The sequence below is a fragment of the Dermacentor silvarum genome, chromosome 2, assembly GCF_013339745.2.
Source record: "Dermacentor silvarum isolate Dsil-2018 chromosome 2, BIME_Dsil_1.4, whole genome shotgun sequence".
Taxonomy (NCBI): Eukaryota; Metazoa; Arthropoda; class Arachnida; order Ixodida; family Ixodidae; genus Dermacentor; species Dermacentor silvarum.
The window spans coordinates 48,622,215-48,639,841 of NC_051155.1; the positions used below are offsets into that span (position 1 = coordinate 48,622,215).

The 17,627-nt window shown below is 47.1% G+C and overlaps 1 protein-coding gene across 1 annotated transcript in view; it reads left to right on the plus strand.

The window, feature by feature from the left end:
- LOC119441452 (plexin domain-containing protein 2) overlaps window positions 1-17,627 on the plus strand; it is an 86,241-nt gene that overhangs the window by 43,739 nt on the left and 24,875 nt on the right. The window contains exons 6-9 of the mRNA XM_037706069.2: window positions 5,355-5,408; window positions 6,526-6,594; window positions 13,635-13,724; window positions 14,366-14,461. Coding sequence (XP_037561997.1) covers window positions 5,355-5,408; window positions 6,526-6,594; window positions 13,635-13,724; window positions 14,366-14,461 — 309 coding nt within the window. The remainder of the gene's footprint in view (window positions 1-5,354; window positions 5,409-6,525; window positions 6,595-13,634; window positions 13,725-14,365; window positions 14,462-17,627) is intronic.

Sequence of the window (17,627 nt, forward strand, 5' to 3'; positions counted from 1 at the left end):
AGCCTTCGTGGCTGCAACATACGGACTATCGTCACTGGGTGAGACCGGAACCAAGCGATCCTTATCGAGCAATGTGCGCATCATGTCAGAAGACGGTCGACAATGCAACGATGGGGGAATCTGCCTTGAAGAGCCACCAGAAAGGCGAAAGGCGACGGAGTTTCCGTCGAACAGCCAAAGAAAAAGAAGCGGAGATAACAGCTCTTGAAAGAGAAATTAATGCGAAAATAGGGCTCCTTTCCTAAGTCATGTGAGGAAATAAAATTACGCTAACACTCCTTGAATTCTGCCTTTTTGCATCCTTGAAATCCTTGAAATGTCCTTGAATTTCCAGCCAAGTATTGTGTACGAACCCTGCCTCTGATATCGGCATTGCGACCTCCTATCGGCATTGCGACCTCCGGCGTCGATCTGATAAACTCCCCATTTCAGAAACAATACGCCGGTGCGAGCACACATGGTTCCGTTTTGCAGAACTGCGTGGAAAAAAATAAAAGGCTTCACCGCGTCAAACCGCGAACGGAGCGAGAGATGCGTGCCACGCTTTGGTGCTGGCTCGACTCACAGTGTTTATGCTGCGTTCCTCACCCTATCGTTCGTTTCACTCTTCGTCCGTCGGTCTGCCTTTTCCCACTTTCCCTCTTGCGCTCGAGTGTGAAGTTAGAGAGCTATAGTGGAGCAACTTTACCACTGATGCTCAGTGCCTTTGTTAATGTAGCCAGCAGTTTAATGAATATCCGCCATTGTAGTACAGTCGAATCACGATAATTCAACTCGAAGGGGCTTGAAAATTTGTTCGAAATAAAAGAAGTTCGAATTAAAAGAAGGATTTATTCGTGAAGTTTTCGTGCACCATAGTACGATGCACAAACGATGCGAGTCGTGTAATATCGTGGTGCGCGACAGCGAGCGAGGACCACGAAACTGCCCACACCGGTCAACGCTTGCTTCCCGATAACGGCAGAACACGAAACTTCAGGGAGCGGGCTAAGCTGGCGCCGGGCTGGCGGCTTAACATTTTTTTTTTTTTTCAATATTGTGGACTTCAGGAGTGACCAAGACTTAACATTTTAATATAGTTGTGATGTACATTTATTTATTATAAATAAGCGCAATCAAACTACGCTGAATGTTTAGGAAACGTTTGTCGAACATTACCCAGTTAATACTAGAAAACTCTCAGCAGCTGTTGTACACGTTTTTTGTGTGTTGTGAACTTTTTCGATATTGTGGACTTGAGATGTGATCGAGACAGGGCATTTTAAATATAATTATGGTATACTTTTATTTATAATATAGTATAAGTGCAATAACACTGATGAATCTTTTGAAATGTTTGTTGAACCAACCCAGCTAATACTGCTAAAGCCTGAGCAGCTGTTGTGAGTGTTCGTTGTGTGAACTTTTAATATTGCGGACTTGAGAAGTGATCAAGACTAGACATGTTTTACATAATTGCAATATACATTTATTTGTTTTAATATAATGGATTTGTAGCAAATCTACAATGAACGTTTTGGAAATGTTCGGTAAACCTGTCCAGTTAAAAGTGGAGAAGTCAGAGTAGCTGTTGGGAGCATTCATTTTGTTTTGTGAACTTTTTTTTTTCAGTATTGTAGTGAACTTGCAAAGTGATCAAGGCTAGACATTATTAACATCATTGTGATATCCATTTATTTATTTTTATATTAGTGCAATAACACTATGCTGAATGCCACTGTTGTAAGCGTTCATTTTATGTTGTGAACTTGAGAAGTTATCAGGGCTTGACATTTTTATTATAATTGTGATATACATTTATTTATTATAAGTGCAATAAATCTAGTCATTTTTGGAAATGTTAGAGTAAAAAAAATTCTACTTTGGATGCCACTTTGAGTCCTTGAAAAACCTGTGACAGCTCCTGGAAAGTCCTTGAATATCCTTGAATTTTTGCCTTGGATACCTGTACGAACCTTGAATGAAATATTTTCATACCCCCGGCGAATGCCCATAGGATTTAATGCATCTGTTTTTTTCTAAATAGCGAAATCTGCTGGAACATTAGACCCCTTATTATTTTACTCGTGTAATGCTAACAGAGCCAAAAAGGGCTCAAATGCATTTTTGCTCCACTTAAACTGCACAAAATGCTGCTACAGTGCACTTGCGAGGCCGCTGCTATTTTTGTATACTGTGCAGCATTATATGGTAGGTCGTTCGAAAAATTCCATGTGAAACGAGAAAAAGAAAACCCTTTCTCAATACAGGGCGAGAATGCTCAGTTTAATGCCATTGTGTGTGCGGTTGATAGCTGCCATCCGGAGTACTGTGACGAACGAACCACTGTGCGCGATAACAATAGGTGTGCCGGCGCAAAACATTCTACGAGGAGGTTAAACATAGGCCAGAAATCCCTAAGCCTATACTAAGGGGAATAGCAAGCAGTATGGGACACCCTAGTAAACACCCGACCAGTGAAGATGGAACGTGGCTAAAGGGGACCTAAAACAAGAGGATGTTCCACTCGTGCAATACAGTATTGACCACTTATAACGTAACCGCTTATAGTGCAGGACCGGATATAGTGCGGTCTTTTCAGACTCCCGTTAATTTTCCCATAGCACTCCATGTATACACGTATCGCTTATAGTGCAGTTGCGGGAAACGAAATACCGGTTACAGTGCGGCTGCCTGGGAGTACCGGAGACGGCGAAGGCTCCCCTCAAACAGGCGCCCCGAGGAGTGCTCGAGGAAGAAAGAGAGACGAAGTGGAGGAGAAGGGCACGTGGAGAAGGGCCCAGTGAGGCTGAAACCAGAATCTTGAGTGCGAGAGAATATCACGGCGCGCATAGCGAGCGAGGGCCACTAAACTGCTAACGCTGGCCAATGCTCGGTTCACGACAACGGCAGTAAACGAAACTTCAGGGAGCGTGCGGTGCCAGCACGGGACGGCAAAGGGCGCACGCGGGGACCGTGGAATGTGAGGGAGGAGGGCGGCAGGGAAGCGGATTTCGCCTCGGCAACTCCGCCGCTTCGGTGGCTCCCCTCGCCCTCTCTCGTAGCTCCCTCACTTTCAACCCGTGCGCGCCCGCAGGCGCTGGCGCTCCAGCCGGCCCGGCGCCAGCTTCCCGAAGTTTCGTTTTCTGCCGTTATTGGAAAGCGACCGTTTGCTGGCATGGGGCAGTTTCGTTGGCCGTCCTGGGACGGCGCTGCTGCTTCCCTCTGCGCCGTAGCCGCAGCGTGCAAGGTCAACACGTGACTAAAAAGTAGAGGAAGCATAAAGGAGAACGAAGGGTTCACTGCCATTTTTTACGCTTGGCTACGGTAGCGTGGCTAAGACGTCAGCACGTACACGCATGTTCCGCCGCAACGCAGAATCGGCTACCTTGCCATTTGAGAGAGGGTGAAATTTCCGCCGCTTTTTTTTTTTTTTCTTCTTTTTTTTTTTGTTCGCGCGTGACATTGAAGGGTCTCTCCTAAGCTTTTACTCTATGGCGGTGCCGGAGCAATGCCGGTCGGAGGCGCCGCTGCGTGATTTGGTTCGAATTAACGAGATTCGACTGTAAATTGAATGCAAACGTTCTAGCCGCATTCCTCGACTGTCGCATACGCGTGACGGCTCGGTGCACATGTTTTGCATGTGTGCGGGCCTTGAAAATTGTTTCTTTGGTTATAGTGCAGTACCGCTTATAGTGCAGATATTCGCAACTCCAGCGACTTACATTATAAGCGGTCTACACTGTAATTAGGTATGCACGCACACCCATCTCCCCTTCGCTGCTTTTGATAGCATTAACAGGTTGGTTATGCCGTGCAGGGCATCATGCAAACAAATTAACCAGAACCTCCCTGAACGGGAACTGTCCCTGTTAACTGAAGAACAGAAGAACACTATTGCATAGTGTACTCTGTAACAAAAGTACAACATTTATGAAGTCAAAATACCGTATATTAACGCGAGGGGTGACTTTTCATTGCGTCCATCAAGAAAAAAATAAAACCGCCAAAGTAACGTTACTCAATTGTAACATGAGAGGTGACTTTTCATTGCGTCCATCAAGAAAAATGAAACCCCGAAAGTAACACGAGGGGTTACTTTTTGTGGTGTCCAGCAAAAAAAAAAATGAAGGAAACCGATAAAGTAACGCGAGACCACCGGATGCATGAAAAAATTCCAGTTTCGCCTGAAAGGCGGAGCATCAATTGCGATAGCAGATTAGTAAGGAGCTATACGGAGTAAGGATAGTAGTTTTATCGGCTGCGTAAACTTGGCCACATTCGCTTACTAACTGAATTAACAAGCATGGTGTCAGTGCGCACAAGCAAACATGAATAGATCACACTCGATGACCACAGACAACCACTGTCAAAACGCTGGCGTGAACAAGCACGGCGACAGCAGCGAGCTAAGGTTCGTGCAGTCTATCGCTTCAACTGAAACTGAGCGGCGAAAGCACAGCGCATACAAAGGTCAAAGCCGTGTGGAGATCGCTTTCAATATAGGGTGCGCGTGACAGCCCGCAGCCACGCAAAGTGCAAGTACATAAGGTCTTACAAGTTTGCAGAGTAGAAGCCGCGCCCCCTCTCTCCCGTGCTGCTTTCCTCCTCTTCCCGTGGGAGATTGAGTCGCCAGTTCCCCTTGTGCCCGGTCGCGAGATATGGATTTGGTGCCGCAGCTAAACGTTGCCTCCCCTCCCTCCCTACCTCCCATTCCCCCACGGCCTTACGCGCGATGGAGACGTCGCATTTGCTCTCCGCCGTGCGTTTCGCTCTCCGTGAAAGTGCGAGTCCCTCGCGCGCTTTCACTCGCATATTTCATTTGTTGATTAGAATTGAGTCATCATTGCACTTTTTAGACAACTTAAATTTCGGTATTCGGTTGTAATGCGAGGATCGACTTCAGGTAGCAAAAATCTGGAAAAGAAACTCTCGTTACTATCGAGTAAATACAGTACATCATGTAGTTCCAGTCACTGAGGAAGTGCCATCAGGGGCCACATCTTGGATCGATTGCTTTCAGCGATACAATGCCAGTGGCACAAGGTGCACTTTCGATCGCGATAGAATATCTCAACTGTGATTGGTTCCTTTCTGCAGTTTGTACAGAAGAGCCAATCGTGATAGGGCTCGATTGTGATTGAAAGCACACTATGTGAAACCCATGTAACTTTTTTATGCTGATTGGCATTTGGCAATTACTGATTGGCAGTCAACCAGTATATTACAACCAAGCAGAACAACCTTTACTCCAGTGAGCCGTCACACTGTCATTTTATGAAGCTGGTCAATGAAAAATGCAACTGTGCTTTTTTGTTTTATTAGTATTTGCCTGCACAGTGTGTGTTGAACAAAGCATGCATTTTGCATTGCAGGTACATCCTTTGTGGTGGAGTGGCATCAGGTTGTACTGCAGGACAAGCCCAGTGGTAAGATTAGTTCATTTTTACTGCATTTACTGCAACCTTCAAATAAATACTTGCTGCATATGCTAAAATGCAAGTTTTGGGGGGGGGGGGGGGTTCTTTTTTTCTTTCTTTTCTCTTTATGGAAGGGAGTTTTAGTTGAGCTTCATTTTACGTGAGCGCTTCTATGACCATAAAAGAATCATTTACCACAGCATGCTTAGCTCTGGGAAAATGTTTTCAGACAAAGAAACAGGCAGGAGTGCATCATATTGTAGATGTGTGTGAATATCCAAAGTTTCAAATGTGAATTGAATAGTGATTGCTGTTTGATTCGTATAAATAAAGGGAGAATTTGAAACATTTGAATATCCATCCATCCTCCACATTTGTCTTCCGTGCGTGCAGGGTAGATTTCAAAGAATGTCCATACGGCAGGTGCATAGAGGCAGTAGTGACTTGAAAGCGTTGCCACATAACGAGTAGAACATGTGTAGGTAGTGGCAATTCCCTCAGTGCGTGATAAGATACTGAAGCCTGTAACTAAGCTACAAAGTTGCAGCAAAACTTGGAAGCATGGACAGCATGCTCAGATGGACTCACGATTTGGTGGCACCGCATTCTGTGTGTAGCCAGCAGTCATGGTCATAAAGGTATTAGCTAGGAATCCCCACAGGCATTGTCACTAGAGGTGTCACTAGAGGTGCCAAGGTGAAGCTCTGAAGATAGGAAATTCACACAGGCGTAGATATTGCCTCCAAAGGTTGTCTTGTAGAATCTGAGATTGCAATTGTGCAATAAGGAATTTTATGTAGCCCTTTGAAATCCTTGCAGACTTAATTAAGCTGTTCACTCTCAGTTGATGCTGGTTCTAGGTCAGTGTATGCTGTCTATGGCTATCGCTGTATTTATGGATGCTTTTGCCAAGTACAAACACATCTCACTTTTCATTCCCACTTATGAAGACAGTACCAAGCAAATGTGCCTAGCAAATGTGATAGCCTGAAAATAATGTGGCGGTTTTTCCCAAGCAAGTCAAAGTGAGTTTTCTGAATTTTTGATAGTGAGGGAAGCCATCACGAAGATGTAACAAGCGTCGCAGCACCCCTTTAAGATTTTTATTGCGTGAAATTTCTTGCAGGAGGCAACTACACATTCCAGGCTGTGCTGCACAAAAATGGAGACATTGTCTTTGTCTACAAAGATGTGAGTGACTTGATTTAATTAGGTTGGCCATGAATATAAGTCAGCCTTGTGTGTTAGTAGCTGCATTAGAGTTGTACATACTTAACATAGATCAACCTATGTTTTGAAGTCTGCCGCATGGAGCAAGGCAATGAATTGTTTTTGCTATGCCTTTCAGAAAACACAGTAGGCAAATACAGTCCAATCTCACTCTAATAAAGTCACATCCAACATGAAAATACCTTCATATAGCAATGTTTGTTGTAATATACGCGGTGGCAAAAAAAAAAAATGGATTTTAGATTCACGTTGTTTTGCAAAAATTGTAGGGTTGTGCGAATAGTGGATTTTGATTTTGAAGCGAATTCGAAGTGAATAGTGATTTTGGCCAAATATTTTTAATCAAACATTGAATAGTTGCTGTTCAAAATCTTGGCCACAAAGTGGCATGCAAGATAATTATTGGATACATGCACTTATTGGAGTAATTTGTGAGAATGAGACCACAATTAATTCAAGTACGACTATTTATTGGAATACAGTAAAACCTTGATATTTTGAAGGTTGCCGAACGACGAAAATTCTTCGAAATAAGCGGATTTTCAGATTAACCGAAATGAATAAAAAAAGAAAACAAGCAAGAACTTGCCGCAAAAATAAATCGCCTTTATTTTCCATGTCCAAAAAAGATTACTCGAAGTAATCACTGATGCGGGATTACTTGGTGCATAAGTTCACCGCCCCAAGTGCCATGCTCTCCAGCTGGCTCACAACACGTAGCATATACAGTGGAATCTCGATGATACGAATCTCACGGGGTTACGAAAAATATTCGTATTAGCCGAAATTCGTATCATCGAAACACATTTAAAACTAGCTAAATTAAAGAGTCAGAGGTGAACTCACTCAGGCACATGCACATAAAGAGCATTTACAGTATAGACCACTTATAACACAACTGTTTATAGTGCAGAACAGGCTACAACGCGGCCTTTTTCAGACTCTCGTTTGCCTTCCAGTAGAACTCCATGTAATACACATACCGCTCAGAGTGCAGCCGCGTGAGACGAAATACCGGTTGTAATCCGGCTTCCGCAGGAAAATCTCGCCGACAAGGGCGGGTAGCGAGCACGCTTCTCAACGAGGTTCAACGAGGTGCGCCCAACGATGGGAGAGGAGATCAACGAGGGGCGTTGCGGAGACGGGGAGCATGAGTCCAAGGGCGATAAAATCGTCACCGCGCACCATATGTGCGAGTGAAAGCGTGTGGGGGACGCGCGCCTTCACGGAGAGCAAACGCACAGCCGAGAGCAAACGGGACTTCCGTCGCGCGAAAGGCCGTGGGGGTATGGAGGGGAGGGGGGCGACGCTGTACTGCGGCACCAAATGCGTATCTTGCACGGTTGTAAGTAGTATCTTGCAACCGGGCGCAAGGGTAACTGGCGACGCAATCTCCCACGCGAAAGGAGCAAAGCGGGAAGGCAGCGCAGGAGGGAAAGAGGGAGGGGGGGGGGGCGGCTTCTAATCTGCCAACAAATGCATTTTGTACTTTGCGCCTGTGCCGGCTGTCGGTGTTATTGCGCGCACCGTATCTTGAAAGCGATCTCCACACGGCTCTGACTTTTGTATGCACTGTGCTTACGCCACTCAGTTTTCCTTGAAGCAATAGACCGCACGAACCTTCGCTCGCTGTGGCGTCCGCGATTCCCCACGCCTGCGTGGGGAAATGCACAAAGGAAAAGCAGCAAAAGCGCCACCGCTTCAAACTCTTTGTGCCCACTCGCGGGCTCTGCGCTGTCCAGCGCCGCGTCCGTGCCTCTATACCAAAACAGAAATGGAGAAAGCATGACTGCGCGCTGTTCTCTTTCGCGGCCGTCGGTGGGGCGGCGTTTATTCGTATCAATCAACATGGGTCGAAAATCAATTCGTAACAACCGTTCTCTAGCACGTTGCAAAGCAATGGGGCTCGGCCGGGACCACAGAAAAATTTGTATTATCCGGAAATTCGTATTAGCTGTGATCGTATCATTGAGATTCCACTGTAAATATCACCCGCACTGCACTCAACAAAGTTGCGGACGATCATCACGGAATCGATAACTGCTGCTAAAGCGGGCGTGTGAGTGCTTGACTCCAAAAATTTGTACTTGCTGGATATTCAGGACTTCAAAAATGCACTGTCAGGGTTCCCATTGAGTTCATGCATTTTCGCAACCGATTTTTTGGACGAATTGAGACCCCAAAGTGCGATTTTCTGCACTAAAGAGCTACGTTCTGAGCTACGTTACCCAATCTTGGAGGCCGCCATGCTGGATTTTGCACTGGCTTGGATTCCAGTGGCTCGCTCTATAGCCTCCGAGATTAGGAGGCACACTATCAATATAGAGAGCTCGCGCCATCTTCAGTCCCCGAGGCCATGCCCGCTCTTCCTTGGCTGACAACGCTCCAGAGGACTGCACTTATTCTTTTTTCTTTCTACCTAGATGTACCTTTCTACCTAGAGAAGGAGGGGTGGCTGTGGCTGCCAGCAGATCTGATTATTAAACAGTAAACAAGCTCGTGACCGTTTGCCAACAATACCAAAAGCACGAATATTACAACTGCTGTCAAAGTGAATATCGAATAGCGTAATATTCGAGATTACTATTCAAAATTTTGAATATTTGCACAACACTAATAAATTGTTTATATCCATGTTTGGTATATTGAGATTTAACTATGTATTTCATCAAGGTAGGTAGTGCTGTATTGTGTAGAAAGTATCACTTTAATCGAAGCCGGGGCTTTTGCAAGCAACAATATGATATACAGTGTACATCGCTTATAACGTAAGTCGCGGGAGTTGTAAAAATCTCCGCTGCAAGCGGTGCCGCGTTATAACCAAAGCATGCTTTTTTTTCGGCTTTTGCTTATGCCAAACAAGCAACCCACCTTTCAAACACAATTTATTACATATTTCACCCACACACACATGCAACACAATCGCAACACAGCACAGAAACCAAGTTCCCTTAAGTGTGGCATCAGCGGAAGAACGCTGTTATTTTCATCTGGAGACTGGTCTCCATGCGCACGCCCAGGCTCCCACTCATGAAAAAAAAAAAACTAAATAAAAAGGACTGCGCCACCGTTCTCTCCCGCACTCCGCGCACCCCGCTTGGACGCTGCTATCTAGTTCACTCTAGACACTGCTATAGTGATGAAAACACGCGCCCTCCTTCCTCCAAAGTCTCCCGCCCTTCTCCTCCTTTTTGTTTTGCGTTTCGCCGCTGATCTTCACGCACGCGCCCACGTTCCCACTCCTGAAAAAAAAAATGCTGTATGCCGCTTTTTTTATGTGCGAGTAAAAGCGCGCTAAGGATGTGTGCTTTCACGGAGAGTGAACCAGGGGCGTAGCCAGAAATTTTTTTCGGGGGGGGGGTTCATCGGCCCGACCGGGAGGCGGGGGGGGGGTAAGCGTCTGCTTTCCTCTACGTGACGTGATCGATAATAAATATCGGTAGTTTAAGCACACTCTCTGCATGTATACCCCCCCCCCTCGCGTGTGTGTGTGCCTGTGTGCTTGTGAAGAAATTAAGTAAAAAGTAATGTAAGCTCAGTAGAATACAGTAAGTACGACAGGTACAGTGGGCGTTTGGAGCAACCGTCTCTGATCGCGCCACTGAATGGACCAGTCTTCGAAAACGCATCATTGAGACGACCCGCCCGATCGGAGACGGCATCATTAATTGTTAATCTCCGTTAAGCGTAGATGGCGTCGTCCTCGTCGGGGCTAAGTGCGTTTCACAGGTCAAGGACGGCTATACATGTGAAAATGCACGTGGTTACCAGGCTATACCTACTCCCATAGCAATAGCTTGTTCGCTGCGTCTTTGCGCTAGAAAACTTAAATACGCGCAAAAACGAGTAATGCTTTTTTTTACGAAGCTTTCGTCGCCTTGCATTTCCTGCGGCAAGTGCATGGGCCGCTGTGTCTTCCGCTGTGTGCGAGCGTGCAGCCGTCATTTGCCTTTACGTCAACAGATTCAGAATTGTACAGAATATTTCACCGCACTGCATAGTTACGGCATGTGTACGCATTTTAAGTAGTGCGTGCGAGTCATTTCTGCTTCACTTAGGCCGGTGCAAACAGGAAGTGGCCTTGTACCTCACAGAATCTCGACTCATTGGTGTACTAGTGATGCAGGAATGAACTCCGGTCTTGTTCAGTGCATAGTGCACATAATCAATTTCTCAGGACGCGTGAACTCCGACGAGAACTGTCAGCGCCTGCAACAAGAGTTTACTTACGCTGTACTGCGCACAGCAGTAATCCATGCTTGTCGGCTGTCTGTTTCGTGCATTCTGTTGCGAGTCGGTGGAATTTCACTGCTGGCATCAACCCTTTCGTGTGTACATTGCTGGTTTGGGATTCCACAACACAACAGCAACTACCAGCCTTTCGTAATTGCTGGTTTGGGATTCAGCAACACAACAGTAACTACCAGCCTTCCGTAGGGGCGCAATCGCAAACGAGAGACGTTTTGCGCTGCAGACTATGGCTACGTTCACACTTGGGAAGCGGCAAGCGGGTGGAGAGGCCAAAGCGGCCGGAAAATCTTTTCCGCGCATGTCCAAGTTCACATTTGTTTTGCTACCACCGCGGCCACCGCTGCCGCTTTCGTCCACATCCATCTATAGTCTGCGTACGTTTGTCGGCGGGGTGTGCTCATTATCGCATTATTTCGAGCGGTATGTTCATTCACTGACCCACCCGTCATCAAAAGTGATCATCTTGCGCAATTTCGCGTGTCATCTGCGACCTTCGGTAAGTTCCTCGTTGGCGTTCTGTAATTCTCCTCAGACGGGGCGCGGTAGCGCTGTGTCACAGGTTGCTGCGTAGGCGTGATTATATTTCTTTAATAGCTTTTATTTACAAGTTGTAATAACATTTCATCATTTCGTATTATTTTCGGCGCCTCCAGGACACGAAAGCGGCAACGGGAACACCAAGCTAAAACCCGGGCTGGCCCTTGTGTTGGGGCTCGCCGAAGCCTGCGCGTCCTACGTGAGACCTACGCCCCCAATCTATCGTCGCGACGAGAAAAGCACCCCGCGACTTCTGCAACATACCGTGCACGAGCGAGGAGAATTATGGAGCGCCAACGAGGAATCTGCCTAACTATTGTCTGTAATGGAAGTGGAAGAAGAAATGGCTTTTATACTTCTACCTACTTGTTTTCTAGAAATGGACAATGAATAAACGGAAGACAAGAAAACCTCGGAAACGGCAGTGGTGGGTTCGCCTGGCTTTGGTAAAGTGTAAGAAGTTGGGTCACGCCAAGGGTTCGTTGCCGCACCTCCGGTCGCGCGACGTTGAATACTATCGCGAGTATTGCTGACAGTACGTTTTAGTACTTCTCTTGTCGTAGAGCAAGGGGTGGTTCTTGATCGCGTCGATCAGCATTGCAGCCTACACTTTTGGTGCCATGTTCAATGTTACGACCGGAAGTTTACATGCTAGTGTAGCTTCCGGTCGAGCAGAACGACTTTCCGCCACGTTTCCGCTTCGCCATGGCGAAAAAATCGGCCCGAGACCAATTTGGCTCGCCGCCTGTTTTTCTGCCTGTTTTGCCGCCTAGGCGGGCGGATTTTTGCAAGATTTTGCCGCTTCCGCCAGCTTCGAGACCAAGTTCCTACGCGAACGCGGCCTAACCGGCACCTGAAGGGAAGCGGCGGAAATGTATACCGGAAATTTCGACCACCTGGGGACTTTAACGTGCACCTAAATCTAAGTAAACGGGCCTCGAGCATTTTCGCCTTCATCTAAAATGCGGCTGCCGCATTTGTTGCTTCATTTGTTGCGCATTTGTTGTTTCAGAATGCGGCCGCCACATTCGCGCCCAAAACCTCAGAGTGTCAAGGCCTTGACAAACACCGTGACAGTTTTTTTTTTCATATGCAGACATGATTCGCTGTAAATTACCAACCCAAACGGAAGCGCCCAGGAATGAAAGTGTGAAAGTAGCACCGGTTTCTTGAAATATGTCAGCGCGAAGCGACGAGAGCAAAGGGTGGGTTAGTGGGGGGGGGGGGGGGTGCAAAAAATTTCGTGGGGGGTTGAACCCCCCCCAACCCCCCCCTTGGCTACGCCACTGGAGTGAACGTATGGTGGATAGCAAACGCGATGACTCTTGTCGTGTGGAAGGCCGTGGGGGGAGGGGAGGGAGGGAAGGGAGGCGACGTTTAGCTGCGGAACTCAATGCGTATCTTGCGACCGGGCGCAAGGGCAACTGGCGACTCAATCTCCCACACGAAAGGAGGAAAGCGCGAAGGCAGCGCGGGAGGGAGGGGGCGCGGCTTTCTCTTTCTATGCGCTGTGCTTTCACCGCTCAGTTTCCGTTGAAGCGATAGACCACACGAACCTTCAGTCGCTGCTCCTGCCGCGTTTGCTCACGCCTGCGTTTTACAGTGCTTGTCTGCGGTCCGTCGAGTGCTATCTATTCATGTTTGCTTGTGTGTGCTGACACCATGCTTGTTAATTCAGTTAGTAAGCAGATGTGGCCAAGTTTATGCAGGCGATAAAACTACTATCCTTACTCAGTATACTCTACTAGTAAATTTGCTTCACTTTTCGGGGGAAACTGTGACTTTTTGTTTCGCTTTTCGCCGCTAGTCTCCACGCGCGCCCACGCTCCCACTCCTTTGCGTTTGCACGCCCGGCAACCGTGCGGCCGTGCTCCGTGCACCGATTTCATGGTCGCGCGCTTCAAAGAACCGCGCTATAACTGGTATTCTGCTTCGTGCGCCTATGCAATAAACGGGTCCGCCTATACATTGAGTTCTATGGGAGATATCGGTGGTAAAAAAAAACCCACGCTATAACTGGTTCTGCGCTAAAAGCAGTTGCGTTATAAGTGGTCTGCACTGTAAATTAAAACGGGATTGGTGTTGGCATTGTGTGAATGTGGTACCAAATATGGTGCCATGACCTAACATGTCCCCAGGGACATGCTATGTGATGGGACGTGCCATGTTAGACTCATCATTTAATCCATTCGTGTGGTGATGCCTGCACATTTTCAGCTGCCATGGCCGTAACGGAAATTCCTGACCGGAGCCACCCAGTCAAAGTTGGAATATCGGATGCCTACATGTTTGACCGCATGGTGTTCTGTGAGTAGTGACCATATTTGAGTTCTGCATGAGATTTACCCATTTACCAGAAGCAGAATTTCTGAATATCCGGATTGCTAGGGGCACTTTCAAAGGGACTTGCTGTTCCTTTTGTTATGTCTACCACTGTTGGCTGAGGTAACGGCAACCGACTCAGTTTACTTAATTCCTAATCTAACGTAAGAAAAAAAAACTTAAGAAAATCAATACATCCTTGTAAATGCCACTTTCTGGCATGTCCCACAGCTGCTTTCCACTGGCTGTCAAGGCAGCACTTTGTGTGCTTGATAACTCATTAATGACTATGATGATCAACAGCATTTGCTTTGTGTTGGTGTGACGGCCAATGCTGCCTGACCTGCCAAAATTTATCAGTGCTACTATTTCCCTGCCGTCTAAGATCTGAATCGCCGGAAATACAGTGCTGCTGCTGCCATGTTGAAACATACTCTATCAGGTGGGGGTGGGGTGAGGATTAACTTCAAGGCTAAGATTTCTGGATTAAAAAAAAACTTGCCTTATATTCCTGTAAATATCTTTAATAAGAGGTGTCAATGTGTCCCTGCAAAAAGCGTATGCTCTGGGCAAGCTTTAAAAAAAAATGCATGCTGTATATCTATCTCTTGCCTTGTTTTCTGCAGTTGTCAAGCGGAAGACCATCTACGAGTACCACCAGGTGAGCAAGAAGAGTGACGTCATTCGTAGCAACACGGCCATTGTGTTCACCGCCCTGCCCAGTGAGTGTGTGGTGCCTCATTTCTCCCATATGCAAGATATTGCCTTTCTCATTGCTCAGTTGTCATTACCGTATTTACTCGAATCTAGGCCGACTCCGATTCTAAGCCGACCCCCCAAAAGTTCGAAGTCCGAAAAAAAAACAAACTTACCTCGAATGTAGGCCGAACGAAAAAAGCGAGGACAGCATTCGCAAAATGAAACAGCATTTATTAAATTTGAACATGCCGAGCTCATTCTATGTCACCATCGCTGCTAGCCTCGTCGCTATCTTCCTTACTGCTGACATCTTCAAACAGTGCGCTATATTCAGTACCATCCAGCGCATTAGAGATGCTGCATTTTTGGAAGGAGCGCACGTTGCGGCGCACGCAAAAACCATCCCTCCAACGACAGACCGATGCCGAAGTTCCGCCCGTTTGAACGTTTGACGATGCCTCTACGGCTAGCTCAACTACCGTATTTACTCGATTCTCACGCTTCCTCGATTGTAACGCGCACCTGTTTTCCGTGAGGAAAAATTGGAAAAATAGATTTCCTCCCGATGCACTGATGTTGCGATAAATAAAAAAAGTCGCAGTTTCGCCCAAAGGCGATGCATCGAATGCGGTAGCAAATTAGTAGACCGCTATTAACAAGCACGGTGTCACGCGCGCTCAAGCAAACATGAAAACACCTCGCTCGTTGACCGCGGAAACGAACTGTCAAAACGCTGGAGACGAAGCGCGCCTTCGTGCTAGCATGCCTCTCGCTTCTACGCGGCGAAAACACGGCGCGTGGCGGACTTTACCAGTCGCAGATTGCTTTCAAGATAGGGCCAAGCCTGATCGTATCAGATTACGCAGATTACGTCCTGTTTCGTCCGTATCGTTCGTTACGTCCGATCGGATCGTCGCAGATTACGTCCTGTTTCGGTCCACTGAAACCGTTCCGCATTGCTTTGCTGGCGAAAATCCTCTCCTTCTGTTTGCGTCAGTCCGCTCGCAAGTTTCGGATTCCCCGAACGCCCGTGATGCGGCCCGATTTCCGTCCGTCTCCGCACAGATGATCACTTTCCTTTTAAATGCGGCATCATGATGAACTCGGTACTTCATGCTGATAGATAGAGCAGACGCTGAGAACGTGAAGACAGACGGTAGACTATTGCCTAAGCACGTGTACTGCAGCACACGGAGGAAGCTTCCGCATGCTACGTAACTAGGCACGACGCGCGTGTGAGGCGGCCATTTTGAAATGCCGACACAGAATTAGGGTCGTGTTGAAAGTGCGCATTAGATTCGAGTAATACAGTATTCGTTTAGAAAGCGGCACTATAATGGCATCGCCCATTTGGTGCCATTACGATAACGCCACACCGCGCGCCGATGCTGCATCATACCGATACTACCGATACGACGCAGGTCAAAATGGCGACGTCGCTCGTGTACTTCAGCTGGCTACTGGCGCGGCTAGTAGCGGCTGCGGTACTGACTTTTCTAGATGGCGCTAACTATGCACCATATTTATCAGTTTCAGTTAAAAACTGGCGCGTTTTTTAAAATCCTCGAATCTAAGCCGACCCTAGAGTTTCGTATGTGATTATTTGAAAAAAACTATCGGCCTAGATTCGAATAAATACGGTAATAAAAGTAGCCTTGCAACTGCTACTGTGAGCAGTGCTGGAGTGCACAGTTCACATGTAAACCACTAGCTAGCAAAGCTTGTAGATTACCTGCCTCGCATGGTGGGACAGAAAATTGCAAAGCCTGCAAAACACTGGTGTGCAAGAACATTGCGATTTCATATACTTGTTCATGATTTGTATGAAGCTGCTGTTGCTTTTATTCTTCTTATTTTAAGCTGAAAGACTTTCTGAACATGTAGTGCTAGTTTATCATTATAGTTTGCCATGATGTTTTTACCTGTTGCATGTTTGTGGTGGGCTTTGTGAGTGGGAAGCGTGGTGTTAGCTGGTTGTCACCATGGTCTCTAAAGGAAGGAATTTGTGGTTATCTTATTCGAAAGTGATGATGGCATAGAAAGTGTTGATGACTGTGCTGATCGTGAACGTATGTGGGATGAAAATTGCTGCTCAAAGCATTAGTTTAATTATAACTCAAGTAGAAAACATCCTGGTGGCTTGATGCCTCAGTGGGATTAAGTTTTTCATACCAAAAAAGTTAGAGTAGGGCTTTATTTATTAGATGTTTGGCAAATGATGAGGAAGTCTTTCAGTAGAGTCTCTCAACCTCCATGCTCATGCTCATGGCATTTATCATGAGGTGCAAATTTATCCTCTTTGCTTGTACAAAGATGTGCCATGTCCCTTGCAATGCAGCAAACATTTGATACAAAATGCCGAAGCTAAGTGCATGGCACACAGTAGCAATTGGGTTAAGTTAGTAAAAGTTCCTCACTTTTGAAACACAATTGAAAGCATGGATGATCTATTGGACAAGCTGTGGCAGTGCATGTGAGCAGTTAGCCAATAATGCAAGCTGTTGTATAGGGATCAGGCTGCAAATGTCCATACCTGTGTGCTCCAGCTTCCTAATACAGTATAGACCACTTATAACATAACCGCTTTTAGTGCAGGACCGGATATAGTGCGGTCTTTTCAGACTCCCGTTAATTTTCCCATAGCACTCCATGTATACACGTATCGCTTATAGTGCAGTTGCGGGAAACGAAATACCGGTTACAGTGCGGCTGCCTGGGAGTACGGAAGTCAGCGGAGACGGCGAGCGCTCCCCTCAAACAGGTGCCCCAAGGAGTGCTCGATGAAGAAAGAGAGACGAAGTGGAGGAGAAGGGCACGTGGAGAAGGGCCCAGTGAGGCTGAAACCAGAGTCTTGAGTGCGAGTCGTGAAATATCACGGCGCGCATAGCTAGCGAGGGCTACGAAACTGCCAACGCTGGCCAACGCTCGCTTCACGATAACAGCAGTAAACGAAACTTCAGGGAGCGGGCTGCGCCGGCACGGCACGGGGAAGGGCGCACGTGGAGACCGTGGAATGTGAGGGACGAGGGCGGCAGGGAAGCGGATTTCGCCTCTGCAACTCCGCCGCTTCAGGTGGCTCCCCTCGCCCTCCCTCATAGCTCCCTCTTTCGACTGGACTGTCACCGTGCGCGCCCGACGCCATGCAGGCGCCGCCGCTTGAGCCGGCCCGGCGCCAGCTCCCCGAAGTTT